Here is a 23,444-nt window from a genome sequence, read left to right as displayed (position 1 = left end):
ATCTGCAGCTTGGTACATGTCATCCATGATTTCACATCAGAAATGCACCTCTCTACACCTTGGATGGTAGCATCAACTTCAGTTGGGTGGCTAGATTTGTATATTTGGGTGTCATCAATGTACAATTGGTGAGACACTGGATGATGATCTATGACACTTGAGAGCGAATGAGTGTACAGAATGAAAAGAACAGGTCCAAGAACAGACCCTTGTGGAACACCACAACATAGATCATATGGGCTTGAGTGTATTCCATTTGCAGATACAATTTGTGTCCTGTTGACCAAGTAGGACTTGAACCACAGTAAGGCTGTATAATGAATGCCAAATACATGCTGGAGACGGTGAAGTAATATATCATGGTATATTGTGTCAAATGCTGCAGACAAATCAAGGAGGGTGAGGACTGTAATCTTTCCGCTATCCAATGCAGAGAGAATGTCATTAACTACTTTTAGAAGAGTAGTTTCAGTACTGTGGCAGGGGCGATATGCAGATTGTACATTGCTAAAAAGACTGTTTGAATTTAGATGAGTTACAAGCTGGGATAGAACAACTTTTTCTAAGATTTTTTATGTGAATGGGAGATTAGAAACTGGGCGGTAGTTCTTTAAATCGTTATGGTCTAGTGTTGGTTTCTTTAGCAGAGACTTTAAAATGACAGTTTTGAAAAATGATGGGAATTCCCGGATGAGAGAGAGGTATTAATAACATCAGTTAGTGAAGGCAATACTGGATCTAAGCACTCAAGCAGCAGTGATGTTGGAATTGGATCAAGTTCACATGACTTTGGTGCACTCTTCATCACGATTGTATGTATGAAATCCATAGAGACAGGTTTAAACGCTGCTAATGGTTGCCGCTCAAATTCTGTATCCCAACTGTATGGTGACAACGAGTGAATTGAAATTGTGGTGTCAAGCTTATCTCTAATGGTTTGTACTTTGTCACGGAATAAATTTGCAAACATGTCGTGAAGGTCGACTGGAGAGAAGGTAGTTGGAAGTAGTGTAGATTTGTTCCTTGACATTAGCTTGTTAGTAATCTCGAATATATGTATATATTGTAGTCTTTATCCTGTCTGCTCTATTTTTGTCAGATGTACACCTGGGCAAAACCATGTAAACTATGTAAGCATCTGAAACAAAGGAATGACAACCATTTACATGTTTCAACTGCACTGGTTGCAAATCCACAAACACATCAGATAGGTACCTTGCGGACCAAACATCAGGTGGCTGCAGTACTGAGGGCACACAAGGTAAAGGCACAGAAAAGGACCTTGAGGGAATATGGTGCCATCAGTATAATGCTGACATCACTATGGTGAATGATTCATTTTATCTTGAGTATCCCAACCCACAAAGCTCTTTAATCATGAAGCAATCCAAGCAATCACGGTCAGCAACTGCTCCTATAACACCTACACCTCTTCAGGACAAACCTTTCTCAAGAGAACCAGTAGGACTGCTACCACATGGGTTCAATGGTCCCATCACCTTTTCCGCCTACAACTGACAGAGATCAAGATCAAATAAAACCACCTGATACTGTCTCACACGTCAGAAGTATGGACTGGTTACATGGATCTAATATCCCTTAACCCACCCCAACATATCGAGCTGGACTGCCTCAAATGGCCCTACACTGACATGATTGGATTGCCATAAGACTAAGATAGGTTGCAAAAGATCAGTACCACAGTTGATTGTACAGTGTAAACCAAAAGATGGAAGGTCTCTGTCACACTTGCCTACCCGACATCATACAAGCACTCTCATGGATCAGCACCAACCACATTGTGCCACAAGTCGCTCAGTGTACCCAGCACCCAGTTTTGTGCCTTAGTACACACAGGATGTAGATTCACTTCATTGTCAAAGGGAACATTTACTTAATAATCATTTGGAAGTGAGAGTATGCCAGTCAGGATGTTCTACAAGCATGGTGAGCTTCCCCCTTACACACTATTCTTCAGCTACATCACAGATGGCACAGGAGGCTTCAACATCACCACTGTCAATCATAGATGATGAAGTATGCTCTCAAGCTTCATCATCCTTATTAGATTTCATTATGACGAGAGAAGACTGCCTTCTGGGCTTCCATCAAGGAAGTCTTCTACTTGTTACCACTGGAGTTCTGTCCTCCTCCTCCTTCACCATCAGCAGCATGGTCTGAAGTACTGACATCTGTTGTCCTGCTAATCAGGATTGTTGTTGTTGTTGTTCTAGGGTTTAACGCCATTTTTCAGCACAAGATAGGCTATACATGGCAGTCAGTATAACTGGTGGAGGAAGAACCCTGGAAAACCCAGGGAAGAACCACCAACTCATGAGAAGCTAGTGACAAGCTTTCCCACATACCCACGCTAGCCGATCCTTGGACTCGAACCCACTCAGACAGAGGTGAGATGGCAGTGATAAGGAACAGTGAGCGCTTTAGACCACTTGGGGCCCCCTGCTAATCAAGAAGAGCTGACATTGAAATTACTTCCATAGTCTAGTTAAGTAACTGAATGTTTGGGTTGTTTACATAGAAAAATAATGTCCACTTACTCTTTTTCTCACAGAGACAGCTGCAATCAAACTTTATTAGGAGGTTCTATAAGACCCACACCCCAGCAGTTGACCAAGACATTTCAGCCCTGGGGATGGCAAAACCTTACTGTGTCATATGGAGGTCTTTGAATGCCTGTGAGTTCAATTTGGGACTTGACATAAATGACAATAATCATCAAGCAGAACACTGTTTGTCATCTCCTACCCCGAATCCCACACATGCATGAGAGTCTGTTTCTAGAATAACCCACATCTTAAACAGAGCTGCATACCCTGTCCAATGCCATGAACTTACAACTGGCAGAAAGAAATGCTGTGTTCTCCATGACCACCTTTCTTAAAAACCACCATAAAGCCAAGTTATGATTGCAGCCATTATTCTCAACTCCCCTCTTCTTTGGCCATGCTGAGGAATATGGAAACAAGCCATCAAAGAGAGCAACTTCCCTCAAACACATCCACTAAGATTTTTACGGCAATCAACAAAATTATTTCCCTAGGATATATCAGACAGAAAAGCAGCCATACCAATCATATAAGACCAGTTATCAAGAACAAAAGTGCACAAGAGGTAGAGAGATAGAGATAATTTCTGCCTGTGTTCTCTTTACGCCAATCTCCTTCTAACAAGGAATGACATCAATCTCTTGCTGCCCTTATTAGATAACCCAGTGGCAAGAAGACTCCTATTCTTTTATGCCAAATAGGAAAGTAAGCATGGTGAGCTGCCCCCTATATATGCCATGACGAACAATGGACATGATATGTGGTTTCAGGGAGACTCAACATCATGTTCAATGCACATCCTCCATCGTCCCATCAGCTACAAACATCCCCAATAATCCATTCAAGGCAGTAACTCTGCAGCAAGAAATTGGCAAATTTTGCAAAAAAGACAAGCAGACATTGTTTACAATGTAAACTACCAGTTCTTATTCGAGACTGTTCCCAGTCTCCAAGGCGACTGGCACTCTTGAACAGGTGCACCTTAAGTACAAGTCAGAAGGAACTCTTTGTAATCAGCATGTACCTGCAAGATGCATACCTACACGTCCCCATTCAAAAGTTCAGAGGGAATTTCCTGTGGTTTGCTTACAAGGATACCAATTACCAGTTCTGGGCACTGCTAAATGCAGGAGACCTCATTTTTCTATGTATCTTTATGAGACAACTACAAATCATTCTGTTGTCACAATGGAGGCCAAGACTTTGCTCCTTGATCCAATCGATAACTGACTCCATATATATGCAGTTCCATTTCAAAAGAATCAGTGAAATACATGAATTATCAGTCGACCAGGCCTACTTGCAGTTTCGACAGGATTGGTCAGTATCACTTTTGATGGCCCCTGGTTTTATTGCCAATAACAGACTCTGGCTCATTGGAAATTGCTGTATACTCTGGACACTTCATCTCAAGGTCATCTTCAGGATCCAGTGAGAGCTCTGAAGTTGGATCTGAAAAGGATCAAGCTGGTGTGCTCACAGTGATCCCTTACCTCTAAGGGAGAAAGGACAACATATCAGCACAGGCACTTTTGTTTTGGACAAAAGGGGTTATCCAGTCTGCAAATCAAGAATTATCCAAGATTAAATGAACTTGCTACACATCTCGGCTCTTGAATTTAGGGCAGTCACAATAAAACATTGCTTCTGAATAAAACTGTTCCCTATCTGACATTATACAAGCTGTGGGATGGAGGGCTGAGTCAGCTTTCTCCAGCTTTTACCTAAGATATATTTCATCCCGAAAGGCTCAAATAGACTTAGTGGGGCCTACTGCCATGATGCAACAAGTTACTTTCCCTGATCATGTGGCAGCTTCCTAAAGATATCTTTCATCCCAAAAGGCTCAGATAGACTTAGTGAGGCCTACTGCCATGTTGCAACAAGTTACCTTCCCTGGTCATGTGGCAGCTTCCTAAAGATACAGTTTCACAACTTCTGCTGGATATGTAGGAGTGAAATTTTTTCCCTTTCAACAGCCACCCCCCAGCATATGGAGTCAAGATTCCAGCCGGATTATCTACATTGAAGCTGCCTCACATGCCTATGGGAACCAGAGGTGGTCTCTTCATGACAAGGGTATGTAACATCCTTCCCCCTTTAGTTATTCTCCTAAGGTATTATGATCAGGTAATATATTTGAAGAAACTAATTTTTTTCTAGTAAAATGTTTCTTCAATAATACCTACACTATTATAATACACATACACCCTCCCAGCCTCCTCACAGTTACATCTACATAGTAAACATGCAACCTGTTCAGCTTCTAAGAATTTCAGCAAGTTTGTAACCAGTTTCTGCACTTTACATTCAGTAATTTCACTGGTCATCTCAGAACAGATGCTAAATCTAATTGCGATCAAAAATTCAGTTTGTATGTGCACTCCAAGCTTGCTAATTATTACTGCAGTTTGAATCCTACAGACATGTGACCAGGACCTTGAAGATGGGACACAACCCCAGGTGGCAAATGACACATCTTCTAACAGCGATGTAAAAGAATGTCATGTTTCAGTATATAATCTCAAATGACTTGAAATTTAAAGAGCAGAGAGGAAAGCGACACAAAACTGAAAATGTATCAGGTTCATTGGAATATTATCTTGCAACAACTTCCACCAAAAACAGTGCGTCAGAATTTTCTTTCTTGTTGAAAAAAATATTACTATCAACTGTAGCATCAAGAAGATACTTAATGCATGGATGGGCAAAATATGGCCTGTGGGCTGGATCAGGTCCATGACCTGGTTTTATCCGTTAATTTATATCACTGTGGCTTTAAAAATCACTTATCAGGCCCACACCCTGGAGGAAGTTGTCCATGCCTGCCATATAATTTATTAGGAATACTGTAATTAAATTGGGGTATTTGTTCAGGAAATACCCCAAAAGATATTTACTGCAAGCCTTACCTGTGCTAATGTATCTAATTTGAGGGTCAGATTTGACAAAGCATCCAATATAGGTACAGTCAGCCTGTTATTTTCAACCAGAATATCTCTGAAAATAACAATTATAATGGTTATGTGAAGCTATGGAAGATCAAGGAAAAAATAGTACAGATGATTTATATTTACTGAAGGTTTTACTGCATTATTTGTTTCAAAAGCAAAATAGGTAAATGCGAAAGGACATGACACTCATTTATGGAAATCATTTTAGGACTTTTCAATAATAAAAAATACCCCTGATTCTCCGATATCCCACACCTACCCATGATGGAGATGAATCTAGTCTCCAAAAAATCCACACTTTGCTGCAAATAGCAGATACTTCAATATGTATGCCATACCTGATTACCGTAACGTACTTTGTTGCACAGCAATCCACTAAAAACTGCAACCACAAAATTCTGTCATACACTGCATGCAGCTCAAAAAGGGCATGAACTCTTACAAAAAACAAAGGAGCAAAAAGATTTATTAATATTTGCATCATTAGATGATAACCATTATATGTATGAAGTTTTATTGAAATCCATCAAAAACTACAGGACCAAATGCGATTGTGTCATACACTACTATATCCAAAAAAATGGCAATAACTCGCATATAAACAGGCTTCCTACATGAAACTGACTTTTTCAAGGTTTTCTTATGACCTTTACTGAATGGAACTGGAAAAAAAAACGGATCTTAGAAAACACAAATTTTGAAAATCAAAAGCTTCAATCTACTTTGAGACTCTCCCATAACATTTGAATTAGACAGGACCATGCATTAAAATCCACAGGATGCATCACAGGAAAGAAGTTACAGCAACTAATGAAATTCATAAAACTTTGCTTGTAACTCATTTTCATTTACAGAACAAAAATTTTAAATGTGCTCTGATTAAGTGCTTAAATTTGTAAGAAAAAAGTATTTTAGAAACGGGTTGTTTCAAATTTTGACAAGAAGCCCTTCAAAACTTGCATACCTTTTGTATGATAAGAAGGACTGCATTTGTAAACAACAAAATCCACTAAGGTAGGTCTCATGGAAAATGTCTGTCATCATTTCACTCAACACATTACACTTATATTTACATTACTTGTACAATTACTAAATAAACCTGATGCACCTTGATACTAAAAGGGTTTTAAACCCTCAGAACATAACGTTTTTATAATCTGAACCCATTTTAGTATCTAGTTAGCACCAGATGCCTGTGTAAAAACCAAAATCAGCTTCATCTGCAACATGTTCTAGTCTGACAATTAGGCAAAAATAGGCAAAAGTAATAGATAATTGATGTACAGCAGATGTTAAGCAATGTTGAGGTTTGTAGAAATGCTCCCAGATATTCTTATGGTGTGAATCTGCATCTACTTGGCCAGGGAAATAGTCAAGTTTTCTTTGACACATTTTTATATAGTCAGGGTGTCTGGCTGGTGTCCAAATCAACTTTTAACGCAACTGAAGATGGACTGTATATTAATTTAGTCATCATCAACATGGAATTCTGCATTGAAAACTGCTCCAATAGTGGGCAGATTCTACATATTACTAGGTCAGATTTGCTGCAAAAGGAAAGTTATGGGTGTCAAAATTACTACTGATGATAATGCTTAACACCATATTCCCAGTGCAAACTACCCAATAATAAGCAAAGATTTAGCACAATACATGTTTGTGAACATTATACATCAAAACAAGGACTGGAAATAATAAGTTTTATTTTCCTCTAACAATTACCAAAATCACATGTCACAGATGTGTTGGCACAGTGTGATGCTAAACTTGTCTTATTTTTTGCAAAAGAAAAGATACCAACATGTAGAAGAACAAGAGCTAACCAGACCAGTTGACTAATCCTATACCACAGTATTCAAATTGGCTATACATACATGTCTAAGAACAGCACCCACATGATCTAAACAGCAATTGTATCTCAACTGACTGAAGAGTTCCATAACCCTGGAAAATTCCAGTAAGAACTAAACAAATTGAACTCATGATCACTTTAATTACTACTCAGTTATATATTTGTTTCTGTCATCAAGTGGTGGCTGAAAGCTCCAGGTCTTCCCCATCCCTAGACTTTAATCAGTATTTTCAAAATTGAAGGGCTTTTCCCAGTCAGGAATAAACCTAATCTTTCTTCTAACTTTTCCAAACACAGGAACAAAGTGATTTGTTGACATGTGCATCTTCAGATGATGGCCATAATAGTTATCAAGTTTCATGCCAATCCAAGGAAAACTGTACAACTAGATGTGTTCACAAGTGCCAGATGGAATAATAGAGATGGACACAAGGGTTAATAAAGACAATGATTTCTCTTTGTAAAACAACTATGCTTCCACTAAGTAAAAAAAGTTTTAAAAATGTTGAAAAATTTGACAAACTGTAAAATGGCCTGAAATTCTACTGGAGTCATCTACATAAGCATACAAGTATGTATGGTATCTTGTCTATTTCAAGTGGCTTTTGCTCAATTGTGCTGACAAGATTTGTTAATAGTTCAAAAAATGTCTAAAAAATTAATTATAAAATATGCTGTAATCTCCTTAAATTTCTAATCTGATTAGAAATAATAAAATAATAATAAAAAAGATACAGCTAAGTCTATTAAATTTAATTTCTCTGGTTGTGGTTTAATTATGATAGCAAGGTTATTGTCATAATAAAAAATTCAAAATAAACAAAATATGTATAAAATTTTAAAAAATGCAAGTAATGACTAAAATTCTAACCAGGTCAATTACATATAAAAACAAAAATGACCATAAAATTTGTCTAAATTCAATGGATTTTATTTCATTTTGCTGAACGATTTTCAGCTAAAAAAGGTCTATGTTCAAAAATTCAAAAATGTCTACCAAAAAAATTGAGGACATAAAAATGGGAAAGGAATAGAGAGCAGAAGGTATACATGTGAATGAAATTGCTTTTTCCCTACAGGTATGTCATACTGTCAATTAAAATTTTATGAGTGATTGATGAAATAAAAAAGTGACTTTTCCTCCTCCCTCCAGGACCCCAACCTTTACTTCTGATAGAGCCAAATACATTTCACAAGAAATCTGTTAGCTTGCTTGAGAAATCTATGTAATTGTTCTGAACTTCATTCCCAATCCCGAAATCATTTATAAGTAAAGTGAAATCTGTCTTTTAAGGACACTAAAGAAAGCAACAAATCAATTATCCTTTACTGACATGTCTTTTCACAAATTCTGAAAATTATAAAGAAATTAGGAAAAGTGACTTTGTCCTTTAAAAATAAGCTTGGTTAGAAGTGAAATTAAATTTTAAAATTTGATTTTTTTCTTCTTCAGTGTTTTGAATTTTTGAGGTTCAATAATCAAAACAGTTAAAATATTATCTCCATGGTAAGCATAAGATTTATTAAAATTTTTATTAAGTTTGTTTCTAAATAAAATGAAACTAAAGAAAAAGTGAAAGTTAATAAATAATTAAAATTACCTGATGTCTTTAATGTGCATGCTTTCTTAACTGCTAGACTAGTCAATGAAAAACTGTAAAACAAGGATTTTTTGGGGAGATGTGGTAGAGCTGTCAACCATTTTTTTCAAAGTGATATATTTTTTATTTATTTAGGTTTCCTTCATTTAGGCTTTATTTAGGTTTATAAGACCAAAATGAAATTTTTGGTTTTTTAAGGTTTTTGAGGCCCACTTCTAATTCCGAATAGATGTCCTTATATTAGTATCTGCTAAAGACAGGTTTCACACTCCCTTCTACAATAAATAATTTTGGCAAATAAAACCTTCCTGTGACAAGAGTGATTCATAAAAGAAATGTAATATTATCAAATGAACATGTTTTCGGCACAAAAATATCTGATTGTACAGTATGTAAAACAATACTGCAAGGTTAGAACAACGAAAATCCTGAATCCTACCTAAGCGCTACTGCCACATCTGCATGTTCAGAGTCTTCCACCACTTCAGGCAGACAGGATATTATCTCCCTTTGCACATCAATGTGTGTAACACTGATTATTTCAAGCATTTTCTGGGTCACTTCCTTAAAAAAATAACAGTAAATAAAATATAATACCCATGAGGATGCAATTCAAAAATTTATATACAAAACCAGTATGGAGGATGCTTGGAAAATCTTTTCATGATTCAAATTTTTGTTCTGTACAAGAAGTGACCAAGTTATATGAAAGTTCAAGTACCATCAATGATTTTTAGTCTTCCATGTCAGATGGGCATGGGAAATGCCACCTCCTGATAATGGTGTAATAATACATTACAAGAATCTCTTGATGGCATTGATGCTCTACCTGGTAAAAAGACTATTTCCTCCTGCCAATACTTCAGAATTAACAAGATTTTCAAATTTGCTGTTGTGGTAGTGTAACAGGATTGGATCCAAATGGATTTTGGATTGAGTGGAATCAAAGAACACAATGTATGCAAATAAAAAAAGAGTTCATGAAATGAAAATAAAATTATACAACAACAAATAAACACGTAGACCCTAATAGTGATTTTTACTTGGCACAGTGACAATTCAATAGACACAAGATTCATGATCATGTGAAAAAACAAACCACTTGCCAAATGATATGAACTACTGCACTGAATATGTAATCAAAATAAATCAGTATGATTCATGTAAGACATAAAAATGATAAATATGGTTCATGTAACTATATGACATACAACGAATACAACTCATTTGACCACATGCTTTAAAAAAATGAGTATGGTTCATACAACATATGATTTAAAGAAATGAACATGGTTCATAAAATATATGTCCATATAATTATAAATCACTGTTCACTTCTTTTTCACACTCTGGAATCCATACAGTTCAATAAAATTCCAATATTACAAATTCCATGGCGTCACTGCCAGCTAATTTTCCGTACAGCTATTTAGTCTGCAACATACAGAAGCCATGACATTACCATAGCTATGCTGCCACACTACTGGTCATGGTAAATAAACAAGAACTGGTCATTGCTGTGTGGACTATGGCAATCTTGCCAATTTTGTCTTGATATATTTTGCATGTCTATAAGCACTGGGACACCAAAATTGCTATTAAAAATGTAATGCATATAGATCTTGGGACACAAAAAAAATAACTGTGTCCTAAGACTTACCATCATTATGGTATATTCTTTATACAGATCAATGTCCATGCTAGAGAATGAGCAGTTTCATTTTATTTTGGTGAAAACACAATACCTAGGATGCTACATTCTAAAATTGACATTAATCACTCCAAGACCTTGAGACATACCAAGAAACTTCCATCACTGCCAATGCCACTAATGCCTGTCTAAATGATGCATTTGATACCACAGATATTTACTTTGTTTGAATTATACATTTATAAGGCACATAATCTTTAAGCTTTAACAAGGAAAAATGCATTCTCCATACTTGTGCATCTTTATTTAAGTCACATGATTAGCACAAGGTAAAAACAAAAAAACTATATACACAAGCCATCATTAAATCACACAGGAAATTAATTAGCTAATTTAACATTCCACTGTAACAAGAACACCTGTCCATAAACTTAATTAACATCATAATGATCATTTATGAGCAAGCTTGTTTTTTTACTTTTTCAAACTACCTTGCTATTTACAATTCTGTCCAGCCACTGAAACTGACTCATCAGAAGATGGGGCAGGTTGACTTTCTCTCCATTTTCAATAATGTTGCTACTGGAAAAACAGATTGTAAATCATAAAACATGTACATGAATCATACTGTAACAAATTTAACAAGAAACTCAATTACCTAATATTTTATTGACATTAAGAAAAACAGGTATTCCATGTTGATATTGCTAATGATCAAATCAGTGCAATTTTGTGTCATACACATGCTGAATTTAACAAGTGAAAATGTAACATGCTAAAATAACAAGTTTTACAGCAGATGACATATAACATGATTACATTTGAAATAATTACTTTAAATAATTAATTCTAGGAAAGAATCATCTTTGACAACAAATGTAAAATTTAGCTGATATGATTTACAGTACTAAGTCTGGAAGACAACTATCTTTTATGCCAAATCTAAAACGTATATGATATAATATTCGCACTCTTTCATGAGGTACCATGTATTGTGCTTTTTGTAATAAAAACAAACCATTAATTTGAAGATCGAATGAACAATAAAACATCATCTTATGACTTCCAAGCAATACACATAAGATGATGACTACTGTTTTTGAAGTTTGATTGTAATTTTTATTTTAGTTATTAAAACAACAATGACCATCAAATCATGTTGTTAAACCGTCAAAAATACATGACAGTTTTGATTATGAATATGATTTTTATATATGAAGCTAGTGCAAATGTTTGTTACTAAGAAATTTGTACACTAGTATGAATCTGGCATCGGTTTCTTGGGATCATCCCAGGATTTTATCATAAGGTGAGATTTCCTCACCCTTGTCACAAAATTAAGGTTCGGGGGTGGGGGTGGTGGGTAGAACAAAAATGAGAGGGAAGAAGAAACAGCCATAGTTCAATATTTACATAACACTTCAATATCCATCTTTCTTTCCCTTTTGATCCACTCCGTAAGACCCCTATTGAAATCAAAATCTTTAAAAAATGCTGCCTCTAGTTGTATAAGTAAATCTGTTCCTTGTTTCGCTTGTTTTTCTGCCTTTTCATAACTTAATTTCGAAAAACCACTGAAATAAGGGGCTGACGGCATTGCCTACTGTTTTTATCCATCCAGCATGTACACCAGATTCATATTTAATGCCATTTTGTAGCATAAAATCCTTCAATGGTAGCTCCATTAACACTTATCAGCTCATATACTTCCTAACTTTAAAATTAAATTACCTTCGTTACTATGATCAGCATTGTATTTACCAAACTAAATTGTCATTTAAAGATGCTGAGAATTTTGGGTCCTCTGGATAGACTGTATTATAAATGTGCATTTGTAAAACTGCCTTGATGCAAGGTTCAAATTTTGACACAATGTTTCTAACAGGGCCCAATGTGCCGATCAAATTTAGTTTAATAACCATTTGTGTCAAGAAACCATATGTGTAAACAGTTACAATAATAAAATACATGTCACAACAGCACTACAATATTTCAAAATACATGTTACAAGGACTTTAAGAATTAACGGCTGAATAAAGCCGTATAATGCTCAGTTTCACGACTTGAAATTAATTTCCAGGAGTTCTCACCACTTTCCAAGTGCATAAATTCATAGACATTTTGTGTGAATCATGCAATCACACACCAAGGGCACATATCATATAATAGGTGGTCTTTATTTGGTGATCTGCAATGATGAGCACAAAGTACATAGATGCATACATACATTAATGCAGACCAATCTATTCTTTCCAATCTGTATAGATGCCATCTTCAAATCAGCCATTGACATTTTAATCATTTTGTACCTTATTTACCAAGATTCATTGCTAACTGTGATACAATATGTCTAAATTACCTGTACATTGTACTATTACCCATACGCTTGTATTTACCAATTTGTGATTCAATGCAATAAGTTATGGAATTAACAAAGCATTGTACTTTAGGTTTCATCATGCAAAATGTACAGGGACAAAATTCAAGGCACAATAAAGCAATAGAATGTTATTACATAATGTGAACTGTCAACTTCATTGCATGAATTCTGCAGATTGCTGTCCTGCCAACCTATCTCTGCCATATTCTAAGTACCCTTCCCTTTTGTGAAAAGTAGATTACTGTGATTGCCTTTTTCCTATGATGAGCTGTAAATGATAAATACACTCATAAAGCTTTTAAAACTTTACATGCAACAGTGTCAGGGAAACAGCTAAATGCAAAAATACATGTTGATGCCTAAGTCAACAATGAAATTGCTGTCAGAAAAGTAATACCTATGCCACACTTATGCTTTGGTGGCAAGACAATTCTAGTCATCAACCAGAATAGTGAGGTAGTTTTTGTAATGTAATAATAAACAGTGCTGGAGAAATTAATCTTTAAAAATGTTACATTAGTGAGGTAGTAATTGAAATGATGGATTGTACTTTGCATTTATCATAAATTAAGTCAGTACATGCATACTAAATAAATTACTGGAGAACTTACTCTTCATCTCCGGTGAATTCTGGCAATTTCTCCAGCAAAACATTCATTATCTGTGGCTAAATACAAAACATAATGCACTAGTTAGTGAATGGCAATGATATTGAAAGAATATTATGATTCAAATATAGACCTTTCTGGAAGTAAATCTGAAGTTTTATATACCAGTATAGCTAATAATGACTGATGTGAAGCTGAGGCTAATATGATAGCAATAATGGTTCATAAAACTTAATTTTCACGGAGACAAATGTTTATAATTGTTCATTTGAAGCAGAATTTTTTAATTAAACTTATTTCAGAACCATAAATTCCATTTCAGCAGTATGATGTTAAGTAAAAGTTAATCACATCACCACAGTGCTGCAATATGAGGCACAAATATATATTGCTTAGGGCTGTTCCATTAAAACACCCTGGGAAGGCACTTATAAAGTGGGGTACTCTCCCATCGATGCAATTTAGAATTTTCTTATCATTTTAATATGAACTCTTTGACATCAAAGTACCCTGGCATATAATTTTAAAATACTGTCTTCCCTGGGTACTATGTATGTTTAAATGGAACAACCCTCACTAAATCTGAGCCCCAACTGGAAATTTTAAATGCAATTCTTGCAAATAAGATACTGTTATTGTGCCATAAGTAGGATAAGATCAAAGTATGGGTCATTACATGTTTATTGTACATATCTTACTGCACATTGAAGAAAATAAAAATCAGTGAAGTGTTTGATTCCTTCAATCTGATGGATTGGGAAATAGTCAGGCCATAGAGGCTTGATGTTAAATAATATTTAGTTTCCCTCTGGATTGTACCCAGTGTAATATAATGACAAGGATGGACAATCGTCATCTTCACATCCCTTCAATTATTAATTCTCCATTATTGAGTGATGCTTTCACATTTTTCTGGATCAAATCCGATGAAAATACTACACTTTCATAGCTATGCATTGAGGAAATTTATTGACTTTCATTAAATACCACCATGACAATGCTGCATCTCAGAAGAGAAAAAAGGGAACAAAAGTTCACATCCAAATCAAATTCCCCACCTCTGATTTATCAAAAACTGAAATAGACAAATCAGACGCGAGGATTCCCATGCTGATGTAAATAATCTGGTCCCAATTCTCTTGTCTGAACATTGCATCATTTGCACAGTGGCATTTAGCAGTACAAGCCAATGAATTATCTACCAATAGGAATCGACCAAAGAGGAGAAAAGATAGTGACTGTCCATCCTTGTCTTTATTATATACAGGGTACAAACCAAAACATAATGTGAACACCATCTAATGTCAAGCTCCTATGAGTAAAACCTGTGTATAATGACACTCTGGGGACAAAGCAATCATAATGAACGAATGGCTATATATGGAGCTTAACATATACAATGGATATTTCTTTTTATGTTATAGCACTCATTAGAAAACAGCATTGCTTGTTACCACACAGTGAAATATATATATAGTAAACACACAAGAATGGAACATTTCTGTTTATCAATCATGCTCCTTGATAAGGGCTTAGAAGATAAAACTGCCCTTCACTCACCTTGCACTTCAAACGATGGTTTATCTCAACTTGAATTAGGATGATCATAAAAATAACAGTGAAGATTATGGTCGGGTTGACCTGCAATCTATGACATTTCTGACATTAAATAAAATATTTTACCATTCCACATAACATTTCCAAATGCAGAACAAAACATACAAAGCTTGTATTAATGACAAGGTAATACAGGGAATATAACTTTTTAGAGAAACAAACAGTAGAAAGTCAAATATATTTAGCACCAAAAAAAATTGTTTCAATTTTTGAAATTCAATGCAAATTCTATTTATTGCTCTAGGTAAACAAATTTTCAGTTTTCTTGCTGCAAGTACAACCACTGCAAGATATATATATATATATATATATATATATATATATATATATATATATATATATATATATATATATATATATATATATATGTATACCTCTGAGTGTGTGTGTGTGTGTGTGATAAACTATTACGAACACTGTCAGTTTATTACATTTATCTTAATCAATCCCTGACAAACATGATCCCTTGCTGGATCCAGTGCACTTGAAAGGACTTATTCACCATATGATTTGGCGAGATCACTAAGTTCATAATAAAATCTGCAACCTTTAAGACTGAGCTGTAAAGTAACTGGGCAGACATTGGAAGTAATCCAGTGTTGTTGCCCTATCTCAAAGGTGAGTTTAATCTTTGTAGCTTCAATTCTAAATCATGCCTGGTATTCAAAATTTCCTGGCATATGTTAGTACCAGACATATTTCATCTAACGTTTCACCACTTGTTAAATAACCATTTTTAGGTACCATACAATAAAATATCTGGTTATGAAGTTACATCCCTTAATTCCAAAAGGTTATAAGCAGAAAGAACCCAGCCGTATGCTGACACTAGTGACTACAAGGGGTTCTATGAAGCGCTGAAAGCAGTGTATGGTCCTTCCTTCCAAATATAGAGCCCCCTACAGAGTGCAGATGGTCAAGAGCTACTCACTGACAGGGAATCTATCCTGAACTACTGGTCAGAGAACTTCCACACCCTCTTCAGCACTAGCCATACAGTCTAAGAGGCAGCTATTGATCACATCACACAACAGCCACCTAAAATGGAACTTGATGAGGCACCCTCACTGCAAGAGACTGCAAAAGCCATAGAACAGCTGAAGACAGGAAAGGCTGCAGGAAAAGATGGTATCCAACCAGAGATATGGAAGAGAGGAGGCCTAGCATTGCACACCAAACTCTATGAGTTCTTCGTTTGCTGCTGGGAGCGAGGGAAACTTCCATAAAATCTGAGATGCAGTCATCATCACCTTGTACAAAAACAAGGGGGAATAGTCTGACTGCTCAAACTATTGTGGGATAACTCTGCTCTCCATTGCAGGCAAATTCCTTGCTTGAGTACTGCTAAACAGACTGGTGCCCACCATTGCAGAAGATCATGCCCCAGAGAGTCAATATGGCTTCAGAGCCAATAGGGGTACAATTAACATGGTGTTCGTCCTGAGATAGATCCAGGAAAAATGCAGAGAACAAAACAAAGGACTGTAAATCACATTTGTGGACCTGATGAAGGCATTTGATATGGTGAGCAGAACTGGACTGTGGAAAATCCTTGAGAAGCTTGGCTATCCTCCAAAATTCATTACCATGGTCATCCAACTACATGAAGACCAGCTTGGTCAGGTCAGAAACAATAATGACCTGTCACAGACCTTCCCCATTGCAAATGGCATGAAACAGGACTGCGTTTTAGCCCCCACACTGTTCTCAATCTTCTTCAGCATGATGCTCCAAAAAGCAACAGAAAACCTTGATGACGAAGATGGCATCTATATCCAATTTCATACTGATGGCAACCTCTTCAACTTAAGGCGACTTCATGCTTACACCAAGAACTCGGAAAAACTGATTAGAGAACTTCTCTTGGCAGACACCACCACCCTTGTTGCCCACACGGAAGCTGCCTTACAGAGTGTAAGATCCTGCTTTGCATAAGTTTGCCAGCTCTTTGGTCTTGAGGTCAGCCTAAAGAAAACTGAGGTACTTCACCAGCCTGCTCCCAAGGAAGAGTACCGACCACCAAGCATCTTCATTGACCAGACAGAGCTGAAAATAGTCCACCAGTTCACCTACCTGGGCTGTGTGATATCCTCTGATGCCATGATCGACAAAGAAATAGACAACTGACTGGCCAAGGCAAACAGCGCCTTCAGCAGACTCTATGAGTCTGGCACAACACCAGTCTCAAGAGAAATACAAAGATCAGCACCTACAGAGCTGTTATACAGACCACCCTCCTATATGGCACTTAATCCTGGGTCACCTACAGCCACCACCTCTGCCTCCTTGATTGCTTCTATCAGCGATGCCTCCACACCAGCCTTAAAATCCATTGCAATGACTTCATCACCAACACTGAAGTCCTCAAACAAGCAGGGATCACCAGCATTGAGGCCACACTCATGAACATAGTTTCACTGGGCAGGGCAAGTGTCCAGGATGGAGGATCATCGCCTGCCAAAGATCGCACTGTATGGTGAGCTGTCAAATGGCCACTGTTGTATAGGAGCAATTCAAAAGAGATATAAAGACACCTTGAAAAAGACCCTCACCACCTATGGCAAATATCACCACCAATGGGTATCATAAGCTGCTGACTGTGAAAGCTGGCGATGCACAGTTCACCAGGCCACTGCCACTTTTGAACAAAACAGACAGGCCATCTTGGAGGAAAAACAAGGGCGAAGAATAAACCGGGAACCATCGGCAGCACCTACCACAACCCAGACATTCCCCTACAGCCTCTTTGGTCGGATGTGTCTGTCAGATATTGGGCTCGTCAACCACCAACATGCATGCAATAGACATGAACATCCCCCTTCATAATCTTCACAAGCGAAATCAAGCCAACACACACACACACACACATATATATATATATATATATATATATATATATATATATATATATATATATATATATATATATATATATATATATATATATATATATTACCAAGTTACATCCCTTAATTCCAAAGGTTTACAAGATTTTAGAGTGGAAAAAAGTAAGAAGAAAAATTTCAAATACTGGATATAACTTTGACCTTCAAGATAGAACCCTCAAGAATGATGGAAAATTTCAAACATTGGGTGTAACTTTTACCTTCATGAAATAACCCGCAATGTGGTACCTGACATATCTTCTAATGATGCAAAAATATACAAAGTCACATACCATAATTTTGAATAGCTCTTAAGTCACAGAGCCATAAGAAAAGTATGATGGAAAATAAAATATTGAGCTGCGACCTTAAAGACAGGAACCTATTGTGAAACAACACACTTCCTGGCAATTAATCTCAAACAGCTCAAAAGTTATAAAGAAGGAAAATTGTTATGGAAACTTTAAAATATTGAGGGATAACCTTGACCTTAAAGATACATCATAACATCTAGTAATGATACATAAACATACCGAGCTTCATTTCTTCATCACAAAATCTCTTAAAGTTACAAGGCAGGAACTCAAGTGAGATGGGTGGACAGAAACACATATACTATATTGCCCACTTTACACTTAAAGCCAAGGAACAAAATGTGAAAATTATAGCAGATGTTCCACCAATAATTTTCTTTATTACATACTTATTGGTGACATAATTTTCAAATTTGTATCATTCCTATATTTTCACATGTGAAAATACATCTTTATATTTTTTCAAATGTTACTATATAATGTATACCATCATGCCTTGCAACACTTGATTGTGCATTCCAACAGAAACTAAACCAGCAGCAAGAAAAATGAGCATTTAGTGAGTTAGAACAACTAAATGGAAAGCAAATTTTTAGTAAATTGTGTTTCTCCAAGAATACTTACCCAATCACATTAACGTTAGGGATATAAGCCTGCTACCTCTCGAATCCAGCCCTACTAAAAGACGAAAATTCACCTTTTCAGTCTATCTCATATAGACCAAAGGTCAATAACTCTTGCCCCTTACCTCCCCTTGCCACTGCCAGGTGTCACTAGCTTTTTAAGCTGAGCGATATATATTATACAAGTGCTCGCATAGCAGGGTGGTTGGGAGGGTTTTTAAGTAATGTGATCGGGTAAGTATTTTCAGAGAAACACAATTTACTAAAAATTTTCTTTCTCCTTCAAATACGTTCCCTGATCACATTAACATTAGGAGACTAAGTAATAGCAGGAGGGAATGCTGAGCATCCTACCTCCACCCCTGGTACCTTCTAGGGAATGATGGCTGGGTTCCCCATTTGAATGATAACCCGTTCTCCTAATTTCATCAGCAACACAGCCTAGGGTCACGTGATATGTGGTTAAGAAGATAGTTATTGAAATCTTCTTACCTACGAAATTTCACTGGCGAATCCAGAGAAGCTGATAGGCTGTGCTGATTGTTTTAAATGGGTCTGGTGGTCATCTGGGCTGCCAACACCAGACCTACCAGATTCAAGGTTTGCCTCTGAGAAGCCAAATCTCTGATATAAAAACTGGAGAAAGTTGACTCTGCATGCCAGCCAACAGCTTCTATTATATCTCGGATCGAAACATTGTGTTCGAATGCAAGGTTTGCCGAGATTGCTTTAATCTCATGAGCCATAATCTTCATGAGGCGACTCTGATCTTGTGAGACCTCAGAGTATGCTGAACGTATAACCCACTTCAGCCATGAAGCAAGGGCTTGATGGGTGATATCCCGTTTACCAGCTTTGACCGGAAGAAAGAGGCATTTACGTGTGTCCCAACACGCCTATGTGCGTTTTAAATAGTGCTTGAGTGCACGAACAGGATCTTGCATGGCTGCTGCTCTTGACTTATCTATGGAAGAGAGTGAGCGAATGATTCCTTGATTGCCAATGGATGATAACCTATTTTTGGCTACAAAGCCTGGTTGCGTCAGGAGGTCCACAGAACCATCTGATCTGAACTGAAGAAAGTTTGGGTCACTGGAAAGGGCATGTAACTCGCTCACCCTACATGCTGAAGCTAAGGCTATCAAGAAACATGTATTGTATGATAGTAGCTTTAACGAAGTGTGGGCTAAAGGTTCAAATTTGTCTGAATTGAGCCATGTTAAAACCCAGGACAGATTCCATTTTGGAAACAGGGTGAGGGATTTTGGTCGATTGATATCAAAATTGGACAAAAGATCTGATAGTTCTTTGTCATGCCCAATATCACATCTATCATGATGACGGAATGTGTCTGATATCATGGAGCGGTAGCCTTTGATAGTAATTGGGGCCAACTGTTTCTCCTCGAAAAGCCAGAGAAAAAAGTTGGCCAGTTGAGGGACTGAGACACTCAAAAGGACCATGTTATTGATATGGCACCAGTCCCTGAAAACACGCCACTTTCCCTCGTAAGCCTTCAGAGTGGAGGGCCTTCTTGCTCTTGAGATTCTCTCCACAATCAAAGGTTTAAATTGTTTGTCTCACAAGGCTGCCCAGACAAGAGCCTTAAGCGTGAAGAAGAAGACGGTCCGGGCAGGGGTGGAACACCTGTGACCGTGGTTGTTTGAGAAGATTTGGGCTAGTTGGAATCTTCTTGGGTAGATCTATCGCTAGATCGAGTAGATCGGTGACCCAGGACTTGTTCCAGCTGAGAGGGGCAATCAGAATCATCCGACAGTTCTGACCCCTTAACCTCTGGATTATTTTCGGTACCAAGACCGTGGGGGAGTAGGCGAATACCCACAACCCCTCCCAGCTGATCGACAGAGTGTCCACGGCCCAAGCCTCTGGGTCTGGAACCGGAGAGACGAAGGTGGGCAACTTGCGATTCCACCTTGTCGCAAAAAGATCGATCATCGGACGCCCCAAAAGTGTGCAAATCCGAAGAAAGACTGATTGATGGAGTGACCATTCCGTGTGAATGACTTGACCTTTCCTTGATAGAGTGTCGGCCAAGACATTGAGTCTGCCGGGAATGTGTCTGATTTGTACATTGATGTGGAGGTTGTCGCACCAACGTAGAAACTGCCAGATCAGAATGCACAGGTCTGGTGATTTGGTGCCCCCTTGTTTGAGGAGGTAAGTCACCACCACAGAGTTGTCTGACATAATGAGGACAGTTTTTCCTGAGAGGTGATCCTTCCAGAAATGAAAGGCATTGATGACAGCCCCCATTTCTAAAAGGTTGATGTGGAGAGGCCTCTCCCCTGGCTCCCACGTGCCACTGACTGTAGCGAAGTCCGGCAACAGGTGGGCACCCCAACTGTAGGTACTGGCGTCGGTACATACCGTTATATCCACTTGGGGCAACTCCAGAGGAATCCCCATGGACAGCCAACCGGGCTTGTGCCACTGATGCAGGAACGATCGTATCTCGGGCATGATCATTACTGTTTGATTGAGGAGACTTGAAAAGGGGCACCATTGTGCCAGTAACGTCATTTGTAAGGGACGCATAAAATAACGGCCAAGCAGGATCAAGTCCGCCGCCGCATTGAATAATCCGAGGAGTTGCAAGAATTCTCTTGCTAAAATCCACGTCCTGTTTGAAATGGACTCAACGTGTTCAATGATCCAAATTACGTGAGCACGAGGAAGCCGTACCACATTCAGATCGGTGAGAAACTCCATACCCAGATGGACAAAACGCTGGGATGGACGGAGATCAGACTTTTCCCAGTTCACGAGAAAGCCTAGATGATCTAAAAGTTCTAAAAGATCGTTTCTGCCTTTGAGCAGAATAGAACTTACCATATGTTTCTAAAGGATGTCGTCCAAGTACACTGCCATCCCTGTAGATGAAGTCGAGCGGAACAGGGTGACGACGCAATCCATAACCTTGGTAAAAGCCCAAGGGCTGATGTTGAGGCCAAAGGGTAGGACCTGGAACTGATAAACCGCATCATGAAAATATGCGTCGGTCATATCTAGACTGATGGCATACTCGTCCCACCAGATGGAAAGACGGATTGATCTCGCCGTTTCCATCTTGCCTTTTGTCTTCTGGATAAGAAACAGCCTGGAATAAAACCCCGGCGATTGCGGGTTTTTTCATAATCTCCACTGCCCGTTTTTCTATGAGTGACAGTATCTCCTGTTGTAGAAAGGTATCCTTCTCCCGATCGGATGGTACATCCGTGAAGAGGTGAGAGGAGGACAGGGGAGGGGGTTGGATAAATGAAATCCGGAGTCCCTCCGAAATGACCTGGATCACCCAATCATTCTGAGGAAAAAAGGTAGTCCAGTGATCCTGAAATTGCAGGAGGCGGCCGCCCACAGGTAGGCTGTCCACGGGTGGTGGAGAGGGTATGTCAATTTTTTAGAGTTAGGAGGCCTGAAGACGGAGAAACTTTGTTTCTTACCGCCTCTGTATGGTTGGCTCCTAGCTTGATTAGACTGTTGTCTCCTGGCATTGGGTTGGGATCTATACTGCACATTTGATTGTAAGGATCCCTTGTCCCTGGTCCGCCAATCATCCCTCCGCTGTTCAGGGGCTGATTTTTTCTAAACGCCTGCGAGGGTTGGGCGGCGAGTTGGAGGGGCAGTTCCTGAGCTGCCTGCTTCCGAACTTCTTCAATTTTTCCTCCAAAGAGTAAAGGCGACCCAAACGGAGTCATCCGTAAAGCCAGTCTATGATGGGGCTTGAGCGACGTGGACCGCAGACATGCGTCACATCATATCAGGTCTAAGTTGGCAGAAGCAGTCAACGCATTAGCCATGGAATGGTGAGCTGTCCTGTTAATAACTCTAGCAATCCGGGCCGTCGCTTTCCAAGCGTGGTCATTGTCGGATTTTTCTGTGAGTCAGAAAAAATGGCCAATGAAGCCAAGTCTAACATTGAAGACGTAGTAACTACATTCCGGGCTAGCTTTGATGTGGCATGGAACACATTTTTGTCCACTTTGTAAAACAGTGGAGCGGACATGTGAACTGCTGCCATATTTTTGTCCAGGGCCTGAAGATCCGTACTGAAGGCGCCTGAATGAGTTTTGTACCAGCGACACGAGAACGTCGCTGGTACTTGGCTTTCTGAAAAGAATGCCTTAGCATTCCCCCGATGACCTATTCGTCCTGATAGACGATCATTGATCTCCTTAATTTTTGCCGACTGGGGAAGGAGCCGGAAGGACGGCGTCTCTTCCTCCCCGTCAAGATCTACAGACGTCTTGAGTGGCGGTAGGAGGTGGAGGGCATTCTGAAGTTGCCAACACCCTATAAATTTCTTCCACTGCTGTCTTGAAGCCAAACTCAGTCCGTTCCATGGTTGGATCTGTGTACAGCTGATTTGCAGGA

General features: G+C 38.3%; 1 protein-coding gene across 1 annotated transcript in view; it reads right to left on the bottom strand.

The window, feature by feature from the left end:
* LOC149787586 (Fanconi anemia group D2 protein-like) overlaps positions 1 to 23,444 on the bottom strand; it is a 172,877-nt gene that overhangs the window by 125,734 nt on the left and 23,699 nt on the right. The window contains exons 8-11 of the mRNA XM_089973764.1: positions 13,617 to 13,672; positions 11,117 to 11,207; positions 9,414 to 9,538; positions 5,480 to 5,567 (exon numbers count right to left, since the gene is read on the bottom strand). Of these exons, the coding sequence (XP_089829890.1) occupies positions 5,480 to 5,567; positions 9,414 to 9,538; positions 11,117 to 11,207; positions 13,617 to 13,672 (360 nt within the window). The remainder of the gene's footprint in view (positions 1 to 5,479; positions 5,568 to 9,413; positions 9,539 to 11,116; positions 11,208 to 13,616; positions 13,673 to 23,444) is intronic.

Source organism: Sinohyriopsis cumingii, chromosome 11 (genome assembly GCF_028554795.1).
Source record: "Sinohyriopsis cumingii isolate HCF-2022 chromosome 11, ASM2855479v2, whole genome shotgun sequence".
NCBI lineage: Eukaryota > Metazoa > Mollusca > Bivalvia > Unionida > Unionidae > Sinohyriopsis > Sinohyriopsis cumingii.
This window is presented reverse-complemented; position numbering and strand designations above follow the sequence as displayed.